The following is an 18,314-nucleotide window of genomic DNA, read 5'->3' as shown; positions in this document are numbered from 1 at the left end:
ACATGGCTTCTATCCAGGTTTCCTGGTGTGTCCAATCACAGCGGTCAATGATGATCGTTGTCATGACAATAGTAGACACTCCCGGGACTCGACCAATGGTAGAAAAAGAGGGCGTGGTGAGCATCATTCCCCGTCAGTACGGATTGTCATTTTGAGGTAAAAGCATGGAGTGTATGGGCAGCCGGGAGGTCACGTGATTCATTAGACGTAGATCGTAGTTCCATGGCGCTCTGATGACGTAATGCCCGCTTCTAAAATGGCCTCCGAGACTTTCTGGTGTAATGCTCATAACATAACGTCAAAATCATTTTTCAACACAGACAGTAAAATATAGAAATATGAATTATCTTCGTTGTCTGTGTAGATAGTAAAAATGAACAATACAGCTGCTTAAACGTTACATTCACATTCTTTTTTTCCATCATTAAACATGGCGACTACAGTTATTTCCTGGTGCGTCTGTCCAATCATGGGCGTAGATGATCGGTGTTGTCATGACAACAGCCATCGGGGCTGATAGACAGATACCGGGGGTGGGGGGGATGAGACAGGACCACAGACAGGGCTGGGAGCCGAGCCAGAGTGAGCAGCGAGTTGTATGGGGAGCCCAGAAGGCCACAGCCTGGAACAGTAAGTGCTGCTCCCTCTCTACACTCATGTCATACACCCTGCGGCTACACAGCCGGCTCTAGCACTGCTACATTGGGCAGCTGTCAGTTTACTCACCTGTTTGCATTGTGTGCATGACTTGTGAAGCAGCTGATTCAGTGCAGGTAGCAGTGTCAGGCTCAGGGATAGTGCTCGTTCTGTCACCTGGAAGTTTGTTACAGCAGTTGTCAGGTAAGTCAGGCTGTCTGGAGCCTTGTTATGGGGCACTGGGGGGGCATGAGGCTTTTACGGGGGCTGGGCAAAGCTGGGGTGACTGCGGCTGGCTGTTCTGGGGTGACTGCGGCTGGCTGCGCCTGTTCTGGGGTGACTGCGGCTGGCTGCGCCTGTTCTGGGGTGACTGGGGCTGGCTGCGCCTGTTCTGGGGTGACTGGGGCTGGCTGCGCCTGTTCTGGGGTGACTGGGGCTGGCTGCGCCTGTTCTGGGGTGACTGGGGCTGGCTGCGCCTGTTCTGGGGGGACTGCGGCTGGCTGCGCCTGTTCTGGGGGGACTGCGGCTGGCTGCGCCTGTTCTGGGGGGACTGCGGCTGGCTGCGCCTGTTCTGGGGGGACTGCGGCTGGCTGCGCCTGTTCTGGGGGGACTGCGGCTGGCTGCGCCTGTTCTGGGGGGACTGCGGCTGGCTGCGCCTGTTCTGGGGGGACTGCGGCTGGCTGCGCCTGTTCTGGGGGGACTGCGGCTGGCTGCGCCTGTTCTGGGGGGACTGCGGCTGGCTGCGCCTGTTCTGGGGGGACTGCGGCTGGCTGCGCCTGTTCTGGGGGGACTGCGGCTGGCTGCGCCTGTTCTGGGGGGACTGCGGCTGGCTGCGCCTGTTCTGGGGGGACTGCGGCTGGCTGCGCCTGTTCTGGGGGGACTGCGGCTGGCTGCGCCTGTTCTGGGGGGACTGCGGCTGGCTGCGCCTGTTCTGGGGGGACTGCGGCTGGCTGCGCCTGTTCTGGGGGGACTGCGGCTGGCTGCGCCGGTTAGGGGGTCACCCGGGCTGGCTCACCACTAGCGCCAGGGACAGGAACATTTTTTCAGGCCTCCCCTTACGGCTCATGCACACAAATGTATTTTCTTTCCCCTTCCGTGTCTGTTCTGTTTTTTTGGGGACCGTATGCAGAACCATTAATTTCAATGGCTCCGCAAAAAAACGGATGTTACTCCATGTGCATTCCGTTTCCGTATGTCCGTATTTCTGTTCCGTAAAAAAATAGAACATGTTCTTTTATTGTCCGCATTACGGACAAGGATAGGACTGTTCTATGAAGGGCCAGCTGTTCCGTTCCGCACAATACGGAATGCACATGGACGTCATCCGTATTTTCTGCAGACCACAAACTAGGTACGGTCGTATGCAGTGCCGTACTCAGTGGTGTCAGCTAATTGTACCATGGAGAACATGGCTGTCGGATACCGCCGCCGCTGTGTCCCCAGGGTCTGTCGGTTGGAATAATTTACTTCTCTCAGGTTCACAGTGACCTCTGACCCCGCCTGCGGTATTGGAATAATTTATGACCTTGCGGTTTTCTTTTTCATGCAGATGTGCTGTCCTCAGAAGGGCCGCGGTGTTGTGTCTCTTACATTATTTATTTACTAAGGAGGGGACCGCACACTGTAATAAAAACGGATCTGAACAAAGTGACCGGCACCCTGTGCGACTACAACTCCCAACAGGCACTGGCAATCAAGCTAGATAGGAACCTGTCACCTCAAAAACGCATATAAAACCGCCAGCATTCTCTCATAGTAGCCCCTGTCTGTTAATAGTCATGTGTTTGATCCGGTAGTCTGATGCTCCATAGAGTAAAAAAACGATGTTTTGAGCGCCATCAGCGCTATCTTGCCGGTCAGCTTGAAGTCAAGGTAAGCACGCCCCCCCCTAACCGGGACAGCCTGCAGTGCGGTCGGGATCGCACAAGTCTTGCGCATGCGCGGTGCGCTCCTCGGTTAAGCACAATCCTGTCTCCAGCTGCAGCTGTTAGCCGGGTTTCAGAGGAGCACTGCGCATGCGCGAGACTTGTGCGATCCCGGCCAATCGGACAGGGGGCTACGATGAGGTAATGCTGGCGGTTTTTTAAGTGACGGGTTCCCTTTTAAGAATTGCTATGAATGCAGGTCCCTAATATGAAGGTTTGAAGGGTCTGTATAAGGGCTCATGCACACAAACGTATTGTTTTTTCCACGGAGGTGAAACCGCCACGGTAATGTAAGGGAGGCCTTTCATAAGGTGCAATCCAGAAGCGCGGTATGGCGGCACACAGTACGGAACCTTAGGGAAATAATGGGTAATTGTGAATGAAAAAAAATAATCCAAACCTGAAGCACTTTTTGTATTATTATTTTTTTTGTGCTCCTGATGGCCCACGTGTGGATGAGAGGGAAGGACATCGCCATGCGGTGGCTTTGTATCCCGGGGGGGAGGCTGGGGTACGGGGTGGGCTCGGTTGCCCTTCCTATTCTTTACTGTCATTAAGACAAGTGGTGTCCTGGGAATTTTGAGGCGATTGCCCGCTGACATCATCCACGAGGAGCGGCTGCAGCATCCATTACGCGATTAAATCATCCCGTCCGGCCGTCTGGACTTAATCACCTCTGTGCCGCCGCCGCCGCCTCCCTCGTTAAGGATTTTATGGCTACTGTAAAGGAAATGATATATTCAGCGCTGAAGTCAAGCAGAGATTTCATTCTATTATTGAAGTTGATTTATTTATATTTTTTTGCCATTTACAAGGGTTCTCCCATTCTTCCCTTTCTGTGGGCAGGCAGCAGCTCATCAAGCGCCTGCATCTGCCCTCGTTAACCCCTTCTTCCCCTACAGTAAAAATAGTCCCTAATATGAAGGTCACATGGCACTTAGGGGGGCTCATGGCGGTTAATTAAATTAGTTAATAAAGACATTAGTAATTTCCCCGCAGGTGGGTCTTAAGTCACTGACCACAGCCGGCAGCCTATACTGCAGCATCCATTGATTTCTATTGGCATGACATTGGTCTGTATAGCTATTCTTTGACATCCCCTTAAAGGCATGGTGCCCCTTTTCACCAGGCATGGATAAATGTCTGACTGGTGGATGTCCTACTATTAGGACCCCCACTGATCACAAGAAGGCCCCCCCCCCCCCCATAGGAATAGAGCACTGGTTGAGCATGCACGCTACCGATCCATTCATCTCTGTGGAATCGCCATAGTCGCCAAGCGCCGTACTCTGCTATCTCCAGCGGCCTTGTGAAGAATGGGACCCCTGTGTCGGGGCTCTGTGAGGGTCCTAACAGCCGGACCCCTCCTATAAGACTGTGCAACAGGGGACATGTTTAAATCTTGGCACGTCCCCTTTAAGTACCAAGTCTATAGTGGTGTTAAAGGGGTTGTCCCAACTCAACATTTGTGGTATATCGCTAGGACATGCCACCAGTGTCTGATAGGAGCAGGTCCCAGAGGTGGGACCTGCTCCTATCTGCAGAATGGGGTCCCTGAAGTGAGGTCTCGCTGCGCAAGCGCGGCCAACCTCCATTCACCACTCTGGCTAAGCGAGCGGTCAACAGAGGGCGGCTGCACATGGACTTTGGGGGGGTTCCCATTCTGTAGATACAAGCAAGTCCCAGAGGTGGGACCCACACCTATGTGACATTTGTGGCATGTCTTAGTGATATGCCACGAAGGTTGACGTGGGAGTACCCCTTTAAGGCCTGCAGGAACGTTTTAAGTTGTTTTTTTTTTCACCGCCATAGGCCCCTATCACACGAGCGTGACGGATTAGGTCCGGATGCGTTCAGTGAAACTCGCGCTATTTTGCAAGCAAGTTCAGTCAGTTTTGTCTGCGATTGCGTTCAGTAGTTCAGTTTTTTCTGCGCGGGTGCAATGTGTTCTGATGCGTTTTTCACGCACGTGTAAAAAAACTGAAGGTTTGCAAACAACATCTCTTAGCAACCATCAGTGAAAAACGCATCGCACCCGCACTTGCTTGCGAATGCGATGCGTTTTTCACTAAAGCCCCATTCACTTCTATAGGGCCAGGGCTGCATGAAAAACGCAGAATATAGAACAAGCTGCTATTCTCACGCAACGCAGAGCTGATGCGTGAAAAAAAAAACGCTCATGTGCACAGACCCATTTAAATTAATGGGTCAGAATTTAGTGCGGGTGCTATGCGTTCACGTCACGCATTGCACCCTCGCTCGTGTGAAAGGGGCCTAAATCTTTCGGGGGCAATGGAAAAACTAAAACAATTCCAACATTGATTTTTTTTTTTTTGTGTTTTTATATTTTGTGCTGTTCATAACTAAGGTATTTTGGGGCTGTACGATCACATCAATACCAAATGTCTTTATGTCGCCCTTGATGGAGCCTTCTGTGACCTAGCAACAAAACAGCCAATCAGAGCGCTGCTTTCAATGTTTACTCTGCTGAGATGCAAATGTGAAATGGCTTGTGATTGGCTGCTGCCATAAGCGATGTCTTCACAAGCTGCTGTGTACCGTTCTGTGATGTGCAGGGGGATTAGCTCAAATGGTAGAGCGCTCGCTTAGCATGCGAGAGGTAGCGGGATCGATGCCCGCATCCTCCAAGTTTATGTTTTTTCTTTCTTATTCCCTTAATTGATTGCATTCTATTGGTTAATTAAACGCTTTACTTTTCATGGCTATATATCACCCACATCAAATAAAAGTTAACCATTCTATAAGCTATTCGTGTATCCACATCAGTGTAAAATAGTAGGAAACCTTAGAAATACCGCAGGGGGGGGAAGCTGTAGCCACGTGTGGTCTAGTATTCGAACATTACAGGGTTAATTCTGTATCAGAACGAGTGGTTTATATCAATCTCGTGTATCGCCTCCTACTAGTAGGTGTGTCGCAGGCTGTGAGGTCGTGAAGCGTTGGTGGTATAGTGGTGAGCATAGCTGCCTTCCAAGCAGTTGACCCGGGTTCGATTCCCGGCCAACGCAAAGTTAAATTTTTATATGTATATATTTTTTTTCTTACGATATATATTTTTTTCAATTATATTGTGTAAACTTTATTATAATCTTTTTATTATAGTTATATGTTACATTTTTCATAATTATTGTGTGAGATGACTATTGAATAAAATGACTATAGCAGTAGTTGGTGGAAGTGTTTGGAGGATGATCTGTAATGAGAAGGGGGCGGTGACTTGTGGCAGCCTTATGGGTTGTGGGGAGGGCTGAGCAGCACCGTGCTTTGTAGCCACACATAGCCTGTGGAAGAGGCAGCTGGCAGGTTCCTTCGATAGCTCAGCTGGTAGAGCGGAGGACTGTAGTGGTGATGCGGTAATCCTTAGGTCGCTGGTTCGATTCCGGCTCGAAGGAAGAATTTTTTTTTTTTCTTCTTTAGTTTCACTCCATAATTGTGTTCGATGGTAACTTGGTGATTTATGAATAGTTTTATGGTTTTGGAATTTAACAGGAAGCGTGCTAAATATTTTTATATTATGTATTGTGCGTGTTATATTAAAATGTTCCCCAAATCGGACACTAGGTGGTGCTATTATGCTGCACAGAAGTAGAAATCTCCAATACGGTGAAAGATACTGGGACGCTTGACCACAATGTATTGGGATTTGGGTCATTTTAAATAATTGCCTCTGGGGTTATGGTCATTGTGCTTGCAACTACATAAGGGGCTAGTGCTTTTAGGTGACTTAGTATGGGGGGCACTGTAAGGGTACATTTGTGTATGGCCATACATAGGGGGCACTGTAAGGGTGCATTTGTGTATGGCCATACATAGGGGGGCACTGTAAGGGTGCATTTGTGTATGGCCATACATAGGGGGCACTGTATGGGTACATTTGTGTATGGCCATAAATAGGGGGCACTGTATGGGTACATTTGTGTATGGCCATACATAGGGGGCACTGTATGGGTACATTTGTGTATGGCCATACATAGGGAGCACTGTAAGGGTGCATTTGTGTATGGCCATACATAGGGGGCACTGTATGGGTACATTTGTGTATGGCCATACATAGGGGGCACTGTATGGGTACATTTGTGTATGGCCATACATAGGGGGCACTGTATGGGTACATTTGTGTATGGCCATACATAGGGGGCACTGTATGGGTTCATTTGTGTATGGCCATACATAGGGGGCACTGTATGGGTACATTTGTGTATGGCCATACATAGGGGGCACTGTATGGGTACATTTGTGTATGACCATACATAGGGGGCACTGTATGGGTGCATTTGTGTATGGCCATACATAGGGGGCACTGTATGGGTGCATTTGTGTATGGCCATACATAGGGGGCACTGTATGGGTACATTTGTGTATGGCCATACATAGGGGGCACTGTATGGCTGCATTTGTGTATGGCCATACATAGGGGTGCACTGTATGCAAATATTACCATACACAAATGCACCCATACAGTGCCCCTCCCCCATACATATTTGCATACAGTGCCCCCTCTATATGTATGAGGGGCATTCTATGGGTGCAGTTGTGTTAGGCAATATATAGGAGGCACTGTATACAACCACTGTTGGGGGCATTCCCTGGCACTGGTTAGGGGCACTATAGCTGGCACTGGGCCATTATGGGTGGCACTGTGTGCGGGCACATGGTGAGTGGCACACAGGAGCTACTGCAAACACCTACTATGAATCGTTTCATGTCATTCAGTCAGTAATTAATGTGAAGCTTCTGGTTTTTCCTTACAAAAGAGGTTCTGCAGCAGCTGAGGCATGCTTTATAAGAAGTAATGTATCCCTGCTATGATAGGGGTTTTCCTACAGTGTTAGATTTGATCAGTAAGGGTCCGACTACTGGCAGACCTGCAAATCGGCAGAATTAATTGCCGCCTCGCTCCAGTTTGCGCTGCGTCCCATTCGTTGCATTACGTGGCACAGCGCCATTCATATGGTTGTGGCTGTGACTGGTACTACTACTCTCATTCACTTAGCTAATTTACTGGGGTGTCGGGAGTAAGACCCCCATCAATCAAATATTTGATGGCCGGTTCTAAGGCCTCATGCACATGATCGTATGTATTTTGTGGTCCGCAAAAAATATGGATGACGTCTGTGTGCATTCCGTATTTTGCGGAATGGAACAGCCGGCCCCTAATAGAACAGTCCTATCCTTGTCCGTAATGCAGACAATAATAGGACATGTTCTATTTTTTTGCGGAACGGACATACGGAAACGGAATGCAGACGGAGTAACTTCTGTTTTTTTTTTTTTTTTTTTGCGGTCCCATTAAAGTGAATGGTTCTGCATATGGTCCGCAAAAAAAATGGAATGGACACGGAAAGAAAATACATTTGTGTGCATGAGCCCTTAACATGTATTTTGCATCTTTTTTTTATTTTTTCTTCTCTTTTTACAACAGGTTTCATCATTCTTTGTGAGCACCCGGAGTAATGACACTGATTAAAGGCTCCTTTACGTATTCCACCGGGGAGGAATATCATGGAGATTGGAGGGAAGGTAAGGACTAGGCTTTTAATTTTCTGCACTGCATTCACAGAAATGGCTGAAACTGCGGATGTACATTAATATAGGACAGGATCATATAAGGTGGGTATAAGAATGTTCACACTTTGTAATATATAACTTAAGATTTTTGACGGAACTCCCTCCCTAGCTGCTGCCCTCTCCCTCCTTTTTTTTTTTTTTACGGTATTCACCTAAGGCAGTGGTGGGCAAACTTTTTTGTCAACTGAGCCAAATATCGCCAAAACCACGATTGAAATTTCTTTCGAGAGCCACATTTTTAAAACCTATAATATTGCGTCAACAGTACCAGTGAGGACTGTTGCCATATTGCAGGCCGCATACGACGGGTCGGCAATACACGGGCACTGGCCGTGTGCAGCCCCGCATCAAGGACCCATTCACTTCAGTGGGTCCAGGATCCGGGATATGAGTGCTTCCGTGGTGCTTCTGGCTGTGCCTCCGCACCGCAAAAAAGTAGCGCATGCATTACTTTTTTGTGTGCAGCCCGCATCATGGACCCATTCACTTCAGCATGCGCTACTTTTTTGCGGTGCGGCCAGTCGGATGCGGATCGCGAACCCCATTCAAGTGAATGGGTTCGCGATCCTCATGCAGCTGCCCCATGGTCTGTGTCCGTGCATTGCGGTCCGCAGCACAGGCACGGTGCCCTTACATTCGTGGGCATGAGCCCAGAGTGTGTTTTTACATACTTTTATATGTACTTTCTTTTATTTGGATCTTGATTATTATTTCATTTTATCTTTATCATTTTTTACTTTTATTAAACTTGTCTGCAGATGTGGATGTAATGTGGATGACGCACTTATGGGGGATATCTGTGGATGACGCACTTATGGGGGATATCTGTGGATGACGCACTTATGGGGGATATCTGTGGATGACACATATATGGCATAAGATGCTATATATGTGTCATCCACAGATATCCCCCATAAGTGCCTTCTAGTAAGTAAAGTAATGTATTAGTGGGGGGAAGGGAGGTGGCAGGGACACTTGCGGCGGGGCCGGTGCAATGCCCGGTGCTGTGCAAACACCGGGGTCAGCTCCTATCTTTCTGCTTCAGGACATTTCGCTCCTCCTGAGCGGCGGCCTCTTCACCACTCCTCACATGGCCGGCAGTGGGCAGCCGAACTAGAGCGCTGCTGCCCGCCCTTCTGCTGCTGTGCGCAGCGTGACATCTCTCCTTCCATCATGCGCCTCCTGCCCCGCTTGCCTGCTTTATTCATAAAGTGGAAGGAGCAGACAGACTGGGCAGGAGGCGCATGACAGGCATTTTGCAAGCAGCTTGAGCGGCGCGATATGGATGCGCGACCGCCAGCCCGCACCAAAGAGCCGCATTGAAGGTTCTAACGAGCCACTTGTGGCTCGCGAGCCGCACTTTGCCGACCACTGACCTAAGGGGTTAGATCATGTGATATTTTTATAGAGCAGGTTATTCCGGACGCGGCGATACCTAATATGTATACTTTTTATTTATTTAATAAAAGTTTAAGTTTTACACAATAATATCATCATGTTTTAGTGTCTCCATATTCTGAGAGCCATAGTTTTTTCAGTTTTTGGGCGATTATCTTAGGTAGGGTACCATTTTTGTGGGGTGAGATGACGATTTGATTGGCACTATTTTGGGGTGCATATGACCTTTTGATTGCTTGCTATTACACTTTTTGTGATGTAAGGTGACAAAAAATGGCTTTTTTTTTTACACAGTTTTTATTTAAAAAAAAATTGAAAGTGTTTACCTGAGGGATTAGGTGATGTGATATTTTTATAGAGCAGGTTCTTACGGACGCAGCGATACCTAATATATATACTTTTTTTAACTTAAGTTTTACACAATAACATCATTTTTAAAACCAAAAAAACGATGTTTTAGTGTCTCCATATTCTGAGCCATAGTTTTTTTATTTTTTGGGCATTTGTCTTAGGTAGGGGCTCATTTTTGTGGGATGAGGCGACGGTTAGATTGGTACTATTTTGGCGGGCATACGCCTTTTTATCGCTTGGTGTACTTTTAGTGATGTAAGGTGACCAAAAAATTGTTTATTTAGCACAGTTTTTATTTTTTTATTTTTATGGTGTTCATCTGAGTGGTTAGATCATGTGATATGTTTATAGAGCCGGTAGATACGCAGCAATACCTAATATGTATACTTTTCTTTTTTTCCCTATTTTTCACAAAAAATGTATTACTTTATTTGGGGAAAATGCAGTTTTTTTTTACTTGAAACTTTAAATTTCTTTTTTTCACTTTCTTTTTTGTCCCACTTTGGGACTTCAACTTTTGGGGGTCTAATCCCCTTTACAATGCATTCCAATGCTTCTGTATTGGAATGCATTGGCTGTATGTGTAATACACTGTGTATTACTCATACAGCTTCCGGCCTGTGAGATCCAGGGGGCTGGATCTCACAGGCTCATCACCGGAAGGCAGCGCTCTGCCCTCTATGCCATTGGGTCCCCATCCGACATCGCAGCTCCGATCCCCGTCCGACATCGCACGTGCCACGGTCAGCGCTGACCGTGGCACATGAAGGGTTAATGCGCCGGCATCGGTGATTTCACCGACGCTGGCGCATGCAGCAGGGGTCCGGCTATCAGTGACTGCCGAACCCCTGCCGCTGATCGGGCGTGCACAGCTTCTGCACCTGCACGATCACCATGAAGTACATGTACGTCACGGGTCTTTAAGTCCTGGAAAGAAATGGCGTACATTCATTCCATAGCACTGTACATATAATAAGCGGTGCACATACAGTACAGACCAAAAGTTTGGACACACCTTCTCATTCAAAGAGTTTTCTTTATTTTCATGACTATGAAAATTGTAGATTCACACTGAAGGCATCAAAACTATGAATTAACACATGTAGAATTATATACATAACAAAAAAGTGTGAAACAACTGAAAATATGTCATATTCTAGGTTCTTCAAAGTAGCCACCCTTTGCTTTGATTACTGCTTTGCACACTCTTGGCATTCTCTTCATGAGCTTCAAGAGGTAGTCACCTGAAATGGTTTTCACTTCACAGATGTGCCCTGTCAGGTTTAATAAGTGGGATTTCTTGCCTTATAAATGGGGTTGGGACCATCAGTTGCGTTGTGGAGAAGTCAGGTGGATACTGAGAAGGTGTGTCCAAACTTTTGGTCTGTACTGTACATAACACAGACAATTGCACTAATCATAAACAAGACGAGTTACAGACTGGTACAGAAGGAGAGAGGGCCCTGCCCGTGAGGGCTTACAATCTACATGGTATGGGAGAAGGACACAGTAGGTGCGGGTGAAGCTGGTCATGGCGGTATAGAGGCAGCAGGGTCACCGGTTGTAGGCTTGTCTGAAGAGGTGGGTTTTCAGGTTTCTTTTGAAGGATTCCACTGTAGGTGAGAGTCTGATATGTTGGGGTTTACATTTCCCCCTTATAGTGCAAGCTTTTATAAATGATTATCATTTAAAGGGATTGTTCACTCCGGGTGCCTTTCGGACAGACCCCTTAACATGGCTGGACCTGTGGAGGGAATCATACTTGCCTGCCCCATGCCGCTGCGCTCCGGCTCCTTAGCTCCCCCGCCGCCACTGCAGCTCTCCAGTCTCCTGCAGCTAATGTCATGTCACTGGATCACGTGACACGTCACCGCTGCGGCCTGTCATTGGCTGCAGCAGTCAAACCGGATGTTGACGCAGGGGGACCGGAGAGCTGCAGCCGCAGCGGGGTAGCAAAGTAGCTGGAACCCAGGGCTGTGGAGCAGGTAAGTATGATTCCCACCTCAGGTCCAGCCTGAGAGGCCTCTCGGGGGATGAATGACCCCTTTAAGTAGTGTTGCCCTGAACTGTGAAATTAGCCCGGTCCTGGGTTTCCAAAATCAGCACCGTTCCTGTGCACAGGTTGCAGGACAAACTCATTCACTTCAATGGAGCTGAGCGCAAAACGGCAACATTCTGCTGCAGATTCAGTAAAGGCGCTACATGTACACCTGACCTAAAGCGCACCTCGCTCTCCCCTCCGCAGGTCGGCGGCACGGCCTTGGTCAGTTATTATTTGCAGATGGAGCCATCTATGTGGGACAGTTTGAGAACGGACTTTTCAGTGGCTACGGGGTGCTGACCTTTCCTGATGGCTCAAGGTAAGACATCTGCTCGTGGCCATGAACTGAGCATGTTCTGTGGACACCAATTCACACCACTGTCCACGTCTCATTTATTTCATTCCATTCGGCGTAAGCAATGTATAGGCCAGGTGTACGCAGCTGTATATATTATAGGACCTCTAGATTAAAAACTGTAGTCAGTCACCCAATTGTTCACCCCTGCCCATCCCATTGCCTTCCCGATTGGGATCGCAACTATTTCTACGACAGTACAATTGCTTCCTGCATTTATTGTGTAGCAGGCATAGAAGGTAAGTCATCGGTCCGAGCAGAGCTGTCTTAGATGGTCACCATAACTAATGACAGTTAAAGGGATTGTCCAGTCAGTAATAATTCCGACAACCCCAGCTGCTTCCGTTCTGACACCTCCCGGGTCCCCTGCCAGTCTGTATTTTTCCTGGACCCCCTCAATACAGTAATGTGATTACTTCGCCAGTCACTGACCACAACCAGTGACGGGGTCAGCATCCTCCTGCATGCCAGCTGCTGTTAAACTACAACTCCCAGCATGCTGCATTCACTTCTATCATAGTTTCAAGATCAGCTGAGCAAGTGTGCATGCTGGGAGTTGTAGTTTCACAACCGCTGGAGTGCCGGAGGTTGCTGACCCCTGGTCTATGTCGAGAGGGACCAAGAAGCACAAACGGGAAGTGTCAGGATGGGAGTGGCTGGTTTCTGAACCCTGCACGCAAATTGTTTCATCATCGCTTTCCAAGACCTATAACTTTTTTACTTTTTTTTTATCAATGCACCTGTGTGAGGGCTATGTTTTGCAGGACAAGTTATATTTATTAATGCAGCATTTTGGGTACATATAATCATTGATTAAAGCCAGCTGTGGGCCCTAAAAAAGGCGTATCAGTGGTCACTAAGGAGTTAAAGGCTATGAACACCTTTTGGGGGCAATAATCTTTATGATTTCATTTTACTCATTTTGAGCTAAACTTTTTTTTTTCAATTGGTCTTTATTATTTTTATTCATAAAAATTGCTGAAATATTTTAATAAAGATTTCAGCAATTTTTATGATAAAGGGTTAAAGGGATTTTTTATATTTTTTTACTATTGATGACCTATCCTCAGAATAGATCATCAATATCAGATCTGCGGGGGTCCGAAACCCAGCAGCCCGGCCGATCAGCTGTTTGAAGAGAAGGCAGCGCTCGTACGATCGCTGCCTTCTCTGCTCTGTTCACCTGCTCGCCGCAGCAATTGCAGTGGTGAGCGGATGTAATTACAAGTATGGCGTCCCCATTGACTTCTATGGGCGGCTCTATCTGTTCAAGTGAATAGGTCGGATCCACTGCCTTCTCTTCAAACAGCTGATCGTGGGGGTGCCGGTTGTCGGACCCCCGCACATCTGATATTTATGACCTGTCATGAGGATAGGTCATCAATAGTAAAAGGCGGACAACCCCTTTAAGTTTTAGCCTAGCTGTGAGCATCTTACTTTATCTGACGGTTATGTATAGCCCTTATCTCTGAACTACTAACAGCTCATAACTACTTATTTAAGCTAGTTTTACACTAGCTCCTAATATCCGACAGGCTGTTTCAGCATATTTGCCAGGTTGCGGCCCAATCTTCGCTGGATGGGGTCGGACGACGGCGCTTTAGCTTCCGGCAATGGCGGAATGCAGAGAACAGCCTGACGGATATTAGCACTAGTGTGAAACAAGCCTTATCAGTCAGATAAGAACTAAGCTCTAATGAATGTTTATGAGCTGTCAGGAAATCAGAGATAAGAGCTACACATGAGCCGTCAGCTGTCGGGACACAATGTAAACTCAAAGCCTGCTAATAGAGAATCTCAAGGGGGTAAAGAATTTTAGGAAACCAACCAGACCAACTGAAAAAATAATTTTTTTTAGCTCAAAATGAGTACAATGTCATAATAATAAAAAATTGCTCCCAAATGTGTCCATAGCCTTTAAAGGATTGACAACCCCTTTAAGGTGCTCATCTTTGCCCCTGGAAACATTAGCTCGTCGGCATGGTTAGGACCATACATTAAGTAACCAAGGGTTTTGGGGTTGTTTGGGAGCAATCTCGGAAAGGTTGAGTTTTTGGTATTTGTTTTTTCTTTGTAAAATTGATGCATTTTTTCTTTTATCTCTTACATATATAAGGTACGAAGGGGAGTTCGTTCAAGGAAAATTTCAAGGAGCGGGTGTATTCACCAGATATGACAAGATGAAATATGAGGGGGAGTTTAAAGGGGGCCGCGTTGAAGGCTATGGTAAGGCAATGGCTGTCGGTAGGACCGGTTTTTTATTGTGTTATTTCTTCCTTGAGCTTTGAGAAGCTGAGCCGGGGTTCGCACGTTTAGAATGTATTCATCTGGGGAGGGGTACTGCTTCTCACCGAAGAGACCCAGCAGTCCATGGAGGCTTATTTTCAGGCAATGCTCCATGGGAAAGAAAGTATGCAAATTGAAGGAGTTGTCCCATTAAGACAACCTATCCCTTATCTCCAGTGGTCGATGGTGGTCCGATCGCTGGGGTCCCCACTGAATGGGGGCCCATGCTCTCCTTTTGAATGGCACATGTGTGTCCTCCATTCAACTCTGGGACTGCCAGAGATAGCTGAGTACAAGCTCTCGCTTATGTCCGGTAGCCCGATAGAGCTCAACGGAGAGGCAACGGGCATATGCGACCGCCGCTTCATTCAAACTGGGAAGCACAGGCCCCCGTTCTCATGATCGACAGGACCCGGCAGTCAGACCCCTCTCAGATCTGACACTGGATCAGGGATAAGTTGTCTTAAAGGGATAACCTCTTGGTGGCATATCACTCGGATATGCTACCAATGTCAGATAAGTACGAACCCCCGAAGTGAGTGGAGATCAGCCGCGCGTGCGTAGCCGCCTTCCATTCATTTCCATGGAACTGCAGAGAACAGCCGAGTGCACTCGCTCAGCTGTTTTCGGAACTCCTATAGAAATGAATAGAGAGCACGCAATGCATGCTGTTGGCTCAACTATCTTTGGCAGCTCCATAGAAGTTCATGTAGCGGTGGCCGCTCTTGCTCTGTGTGCTTTTCCATTCATTTCTATGGGACTGCCGAAAATAGCTGAGTGCACTCGCTCAACTGTTTTCGTAACGCCCATAGAAATTAATGGAGAGTATGCTGTGCATGCATGGTGCACTCTCCTTCACTTTCAGGGACCGGTTCTGGAGGTAGGTGCGGGTCTCGGAGAAGGGACCGCACCTTTTGTGACTCTCTGACGTCATTTTTGTGGCATAAAACCTGGGTCAAATGTGCCCTCTTTAAATCTCTTTGTACAACTGTGCACTGAGCTGGAGCACCTAATTGTCACGGCTGAGGATGGGGGAAACCCTCAGCCGTGCGATGGTGGAAGATGGTCGCTGCTTGACCAGGACGACAGGATTAGGGAGCAGGTCACCTCCTATCGCGTCCCTAACCTGACCCTAACTCCTAGCTGCATGGGCCGACCTTTAAGGTAGGAGGACCCATGCTCAGGAACCTCGGAGCCCTAACTCACCCTCCGACCGGTCCCTGGACTAGGAGTCAGGGTAAGACAACCTGTTCCTTCTGGATACGGAGGAACAGGAGTCTCACTGGCCAAGCTGCAAGGAAGAGAGAACAAATACAACCTATGGCAATGGCAGGTACTGGCCACAAACATAACACTCACCTGCCACAGACACAAAGCCTGGAACCCATGTGGAAGTACAGCCCACAGACAACAGGACTCAGCACACAACACACGGGAACCCAGGACCATAGGTGCAATAAACAAGCATAAAACCAAACACATCTTCTAGACACCAAACAACATTATATTTGCTATGACCAGAAGGATGGCCCCCACTGGCAGTTGGTAAGTAACCAGGAGGATGTCTCCAGCAAGCATGGCTGAGGCACCCTCCCTGACTACTGCCTACAACTGAGGCTTTACAGAGCCAAGAGGCAACACCCATCAGTCAGACACACCCCGTGACTCACACACACAGAAAGGGAGTTAACCCTTCCAAAACCACAGAAGGGAAAACACAACTAAAAGGGGAAATGTCCAAATCCAGCACACACTGTGGCTGTTGCCGCAGGCAACGACATGGGTGGCAACCGTGTCCTGGAAGTCAGCCCGAAGGCCGGGACACTGCCACCACATGTACACTATGCAACCAAACGTTGCCACGGGCAACCACAGTGAGGGGAAGATGTAAGTGCACACCACACATAACACAGACATACCAAACTGCATTAAAACGTGCACACAACTCCAAGGGAACCGCACACATAGCTGTTGTCCGCGGCAACCACACTTGAGGCCAACAACATTATGCCTCCAGCTGCGGTTGACACTACAACCCAAACCGCGGGCAACTGTATGCGGCTCCCAAGGAGTCACAGCCATAAACATGGTCGTGACACTAATAATGCTGTAGGGTGAACTATATGCACATCCTTTGGACCCCTATCATCAGACGCCACACCTGACCACAGGTCGTGCGTGGTATTACAGCTCAGCCCGATTCACTCCATTGAAGCTGTGCTGCAATACCAGACCCAACCCATGGACAGGGGAGGCGCTGTTCCTGGAGGGCAGCAGCAATGTCTAATCGTTTCAATCTTTTTTCTTTTTGTGTGACATAATTTTTTTGGGTTTTCTAAGAACCATTTCCAATGTTAACGCTCCGTATTCTGCGCAGGTCTTTTCACATTTTCAGACGGTTCCCATGGAATGCCAAGAAACGAAGGCCTCTTTGAGAACAACAAACTGGTAAAGCGAGAGAAGTGTCAGGCCGTAATCCAGCGGGCCGTAAGTGCCTCCAAAGCGTCCTGCTGCCTGGCCGCCAACCAAGGCTGAGAGGCCGATGTCACCCTCCGAGGGCGGACGTGTCACCGATCACAGTCTACAAGTGCACTCACCTGTTTTTTTCCCCCCTCTTTTTTGGCTTGTTTACACTGCTTGCTGGTAAAAGCAGACGGACCGCTGTAGTCAATAGCGCTATAGAAATATATATATATATATGTTTATTTATTACGGGACATACGCTGCTGCTTACCCTTCCAAGTGCAATGGAACTGAATACAGTGCCTCCTTCAGTGAAAAAAAAGCCCAGCAGCTTTCAACGAATACAATTCCTGCAGTACATTCTGACACTATCCTCTTTGCAGGGTTTTTTTTATTTTATTTTGTCTTTACGCAGTATCAAAGCTAGTTGCATGGGCATTATATATTAAGGACTGAAAGGCGATTCACAGGTCGTCACGGAAGAGAAATACGTAGTTAAACGCTCCAACATCATCACGGCCTTGATGAGAACGTGGACTGCCATTTCTCTTAGAGGTACTCTGGTGCACCCAGGCATAGGTATGTCCCATCCTCCTTCCTCGTGGGTGCTGGGGTGCTGTATAGGACGACTCTCTCAATGATGAAGGAACTGGCCCAAGGTTTATAACGCCCTTGATCTGAGACAGGAGGGCATGGCGGCATTAAACAGGGGGCCTCGGATCCTTCCATGTATGTGCACCATTGATTTCTCCCTTATATGGTTAATATCCCTAGCTGGCCATACACATTAGATGTGTCAATCAAACCTGCCTTTCGCGTTGGGGCTGGCCAACGTCTCATGTGTATGGGGACCTCCCGACTCTACCTGACGGCAGATGTTATCAGGAAAGATAAGGGTGGGGCTGTTCGATTTTCAATATGCCCGATCTTCCTGTTCTCAGGCAGATAAGTCCCTGCCAGAGGAGTCTGCCAGCAGCTTACCCTCCCACATGCATGTGTGTTGGGAGAGATGGCTGTCCGCCATACAAGCGTTCTGCTAACATCTGAAGTGCATGGCCAGCTTAAAGGGCATCTGTCAGCAGTTTTGCACCTATGACACTGATTGACCTGTTACATGTGCGCTTGGCAGCTGAAGGCATCTGTGTTGGTCCCATGTTTACATGTGCCCGCATTGCTGAGAAAAATGATGTTTTAATATATGCAAATGAGCCTCTAGGAGCAATGGGGGCGTTACCATTACACCTAGAGGCTCTGCTCTATCTGCAGCTGC

At 48.0% G+C, this 18,314-nt stretch overlaps 1 protein-coding gene and 3 non-coding genes across 5 annotated transcripts; all 4 read left to right on the top strand.

The window, feature by feature from the left end:
* Nucleotides 1–546: 546 nt before the first annotated feature.
* On the top strand, nucleotides 547–17,351 carry MORN4 (MORN repeat containing 4). 2 transcript variants are annotated; one of them, XM_044298711.1, is made up of 5 exons: nucleotides 547–630; nucleotides 8,005–8,102; nucleotides 12,145–12,259; nucleotides 14,412–14,521; nucleotides 16,959–17,351. In XM_044298711.1, the coding sequence occupies exons 2-5, from the start codon at nucleotides 8,036–8,038 to the stop codon at nucleotides 17,114–17,116; spliced, it is 450 nt and encodes a 149-aa protein (XP_044154646.1). In that variant the 5' UTR covers nucleotides 547–630; nucleotides 8,005–8,035; the 3' UTR covers nucleotides 17,117–17,351. The 2 variants fall into 2 exon arrangements, with proteins under 2 accessions (XP_044154646.1, XP_044154648.1); XM_044298713.1 differs by lacking the exon at nucleotides 547–630 and adding an exon at nucleotides 718–840.
* TRNAA-AGC lies at nucleotides 5,137–5,209 on the top strand. The gene has a single exon. It is a non-coding gene; the product is annotated as a tRNA-Ala (tRNA).
* Nucleotides 5,519–5,590, top strand: TRNAG-UCC. Its single transcript has one exon. It is a non-coding gene; the product is annotated as a tRNA-Gly (tRNA).
* On the top strand, nucleotides 5,889–5,974 carry TRNAY-GUA. The gene is given in 2 exon segments: nucleotides 5,889–5,925; nucleotides 5,939–5,974. It is a non-coding gene; the product is annotated as a tRNA-Tyr (tRNA).
* Nucleotides 17,352–18,314: the final 963 nt, after the last annotated feature.

Source organism: Bufo gargarizans, chromosome 6 (genome assembly GCF_014858855.1).
Source record: "Bufo gargarizans isolate SCDJY-AF-19 chromosome 6, ASM1485885v1, whole genome shotgun sequence".
Classification (NCBI taxonomy): domain Eukaryota; kingdom Metazoa; phylum Chordata; class Amphibia; order Anura; family Bufonidae; genus Bufo; species Bufo gargarizans.
Note: the sequence above shows the minus strand (reverse complement) of the source record. Positions and strands in the feature narration are given on the sequence as shown.

Bases quoted from the DNA above. Each gene is read 5' to 3' on its own strand.
- MORN4 (XM_044298711.1), top strand. From the start codon at position 8,036: ATGACACTGATTAAAGGCTCCTTTACGTATTCCACCGGGGAGGAATAT. The intron at 8,103-12,144 runs GTAAGGACTAGG...TCCCCTCCGCAG, and splicing joins TCATGGAGATTGGAGGGAAG to GTCGGCGGCACGGCCTTGGT. The intron at 12,260-14,411 runs GTAAGACATCTG...TACATATATAAG, and splicing joins ACCTTTCCTGATGGCTCAAG to GTACGAAGGGGAGTTCGTTC.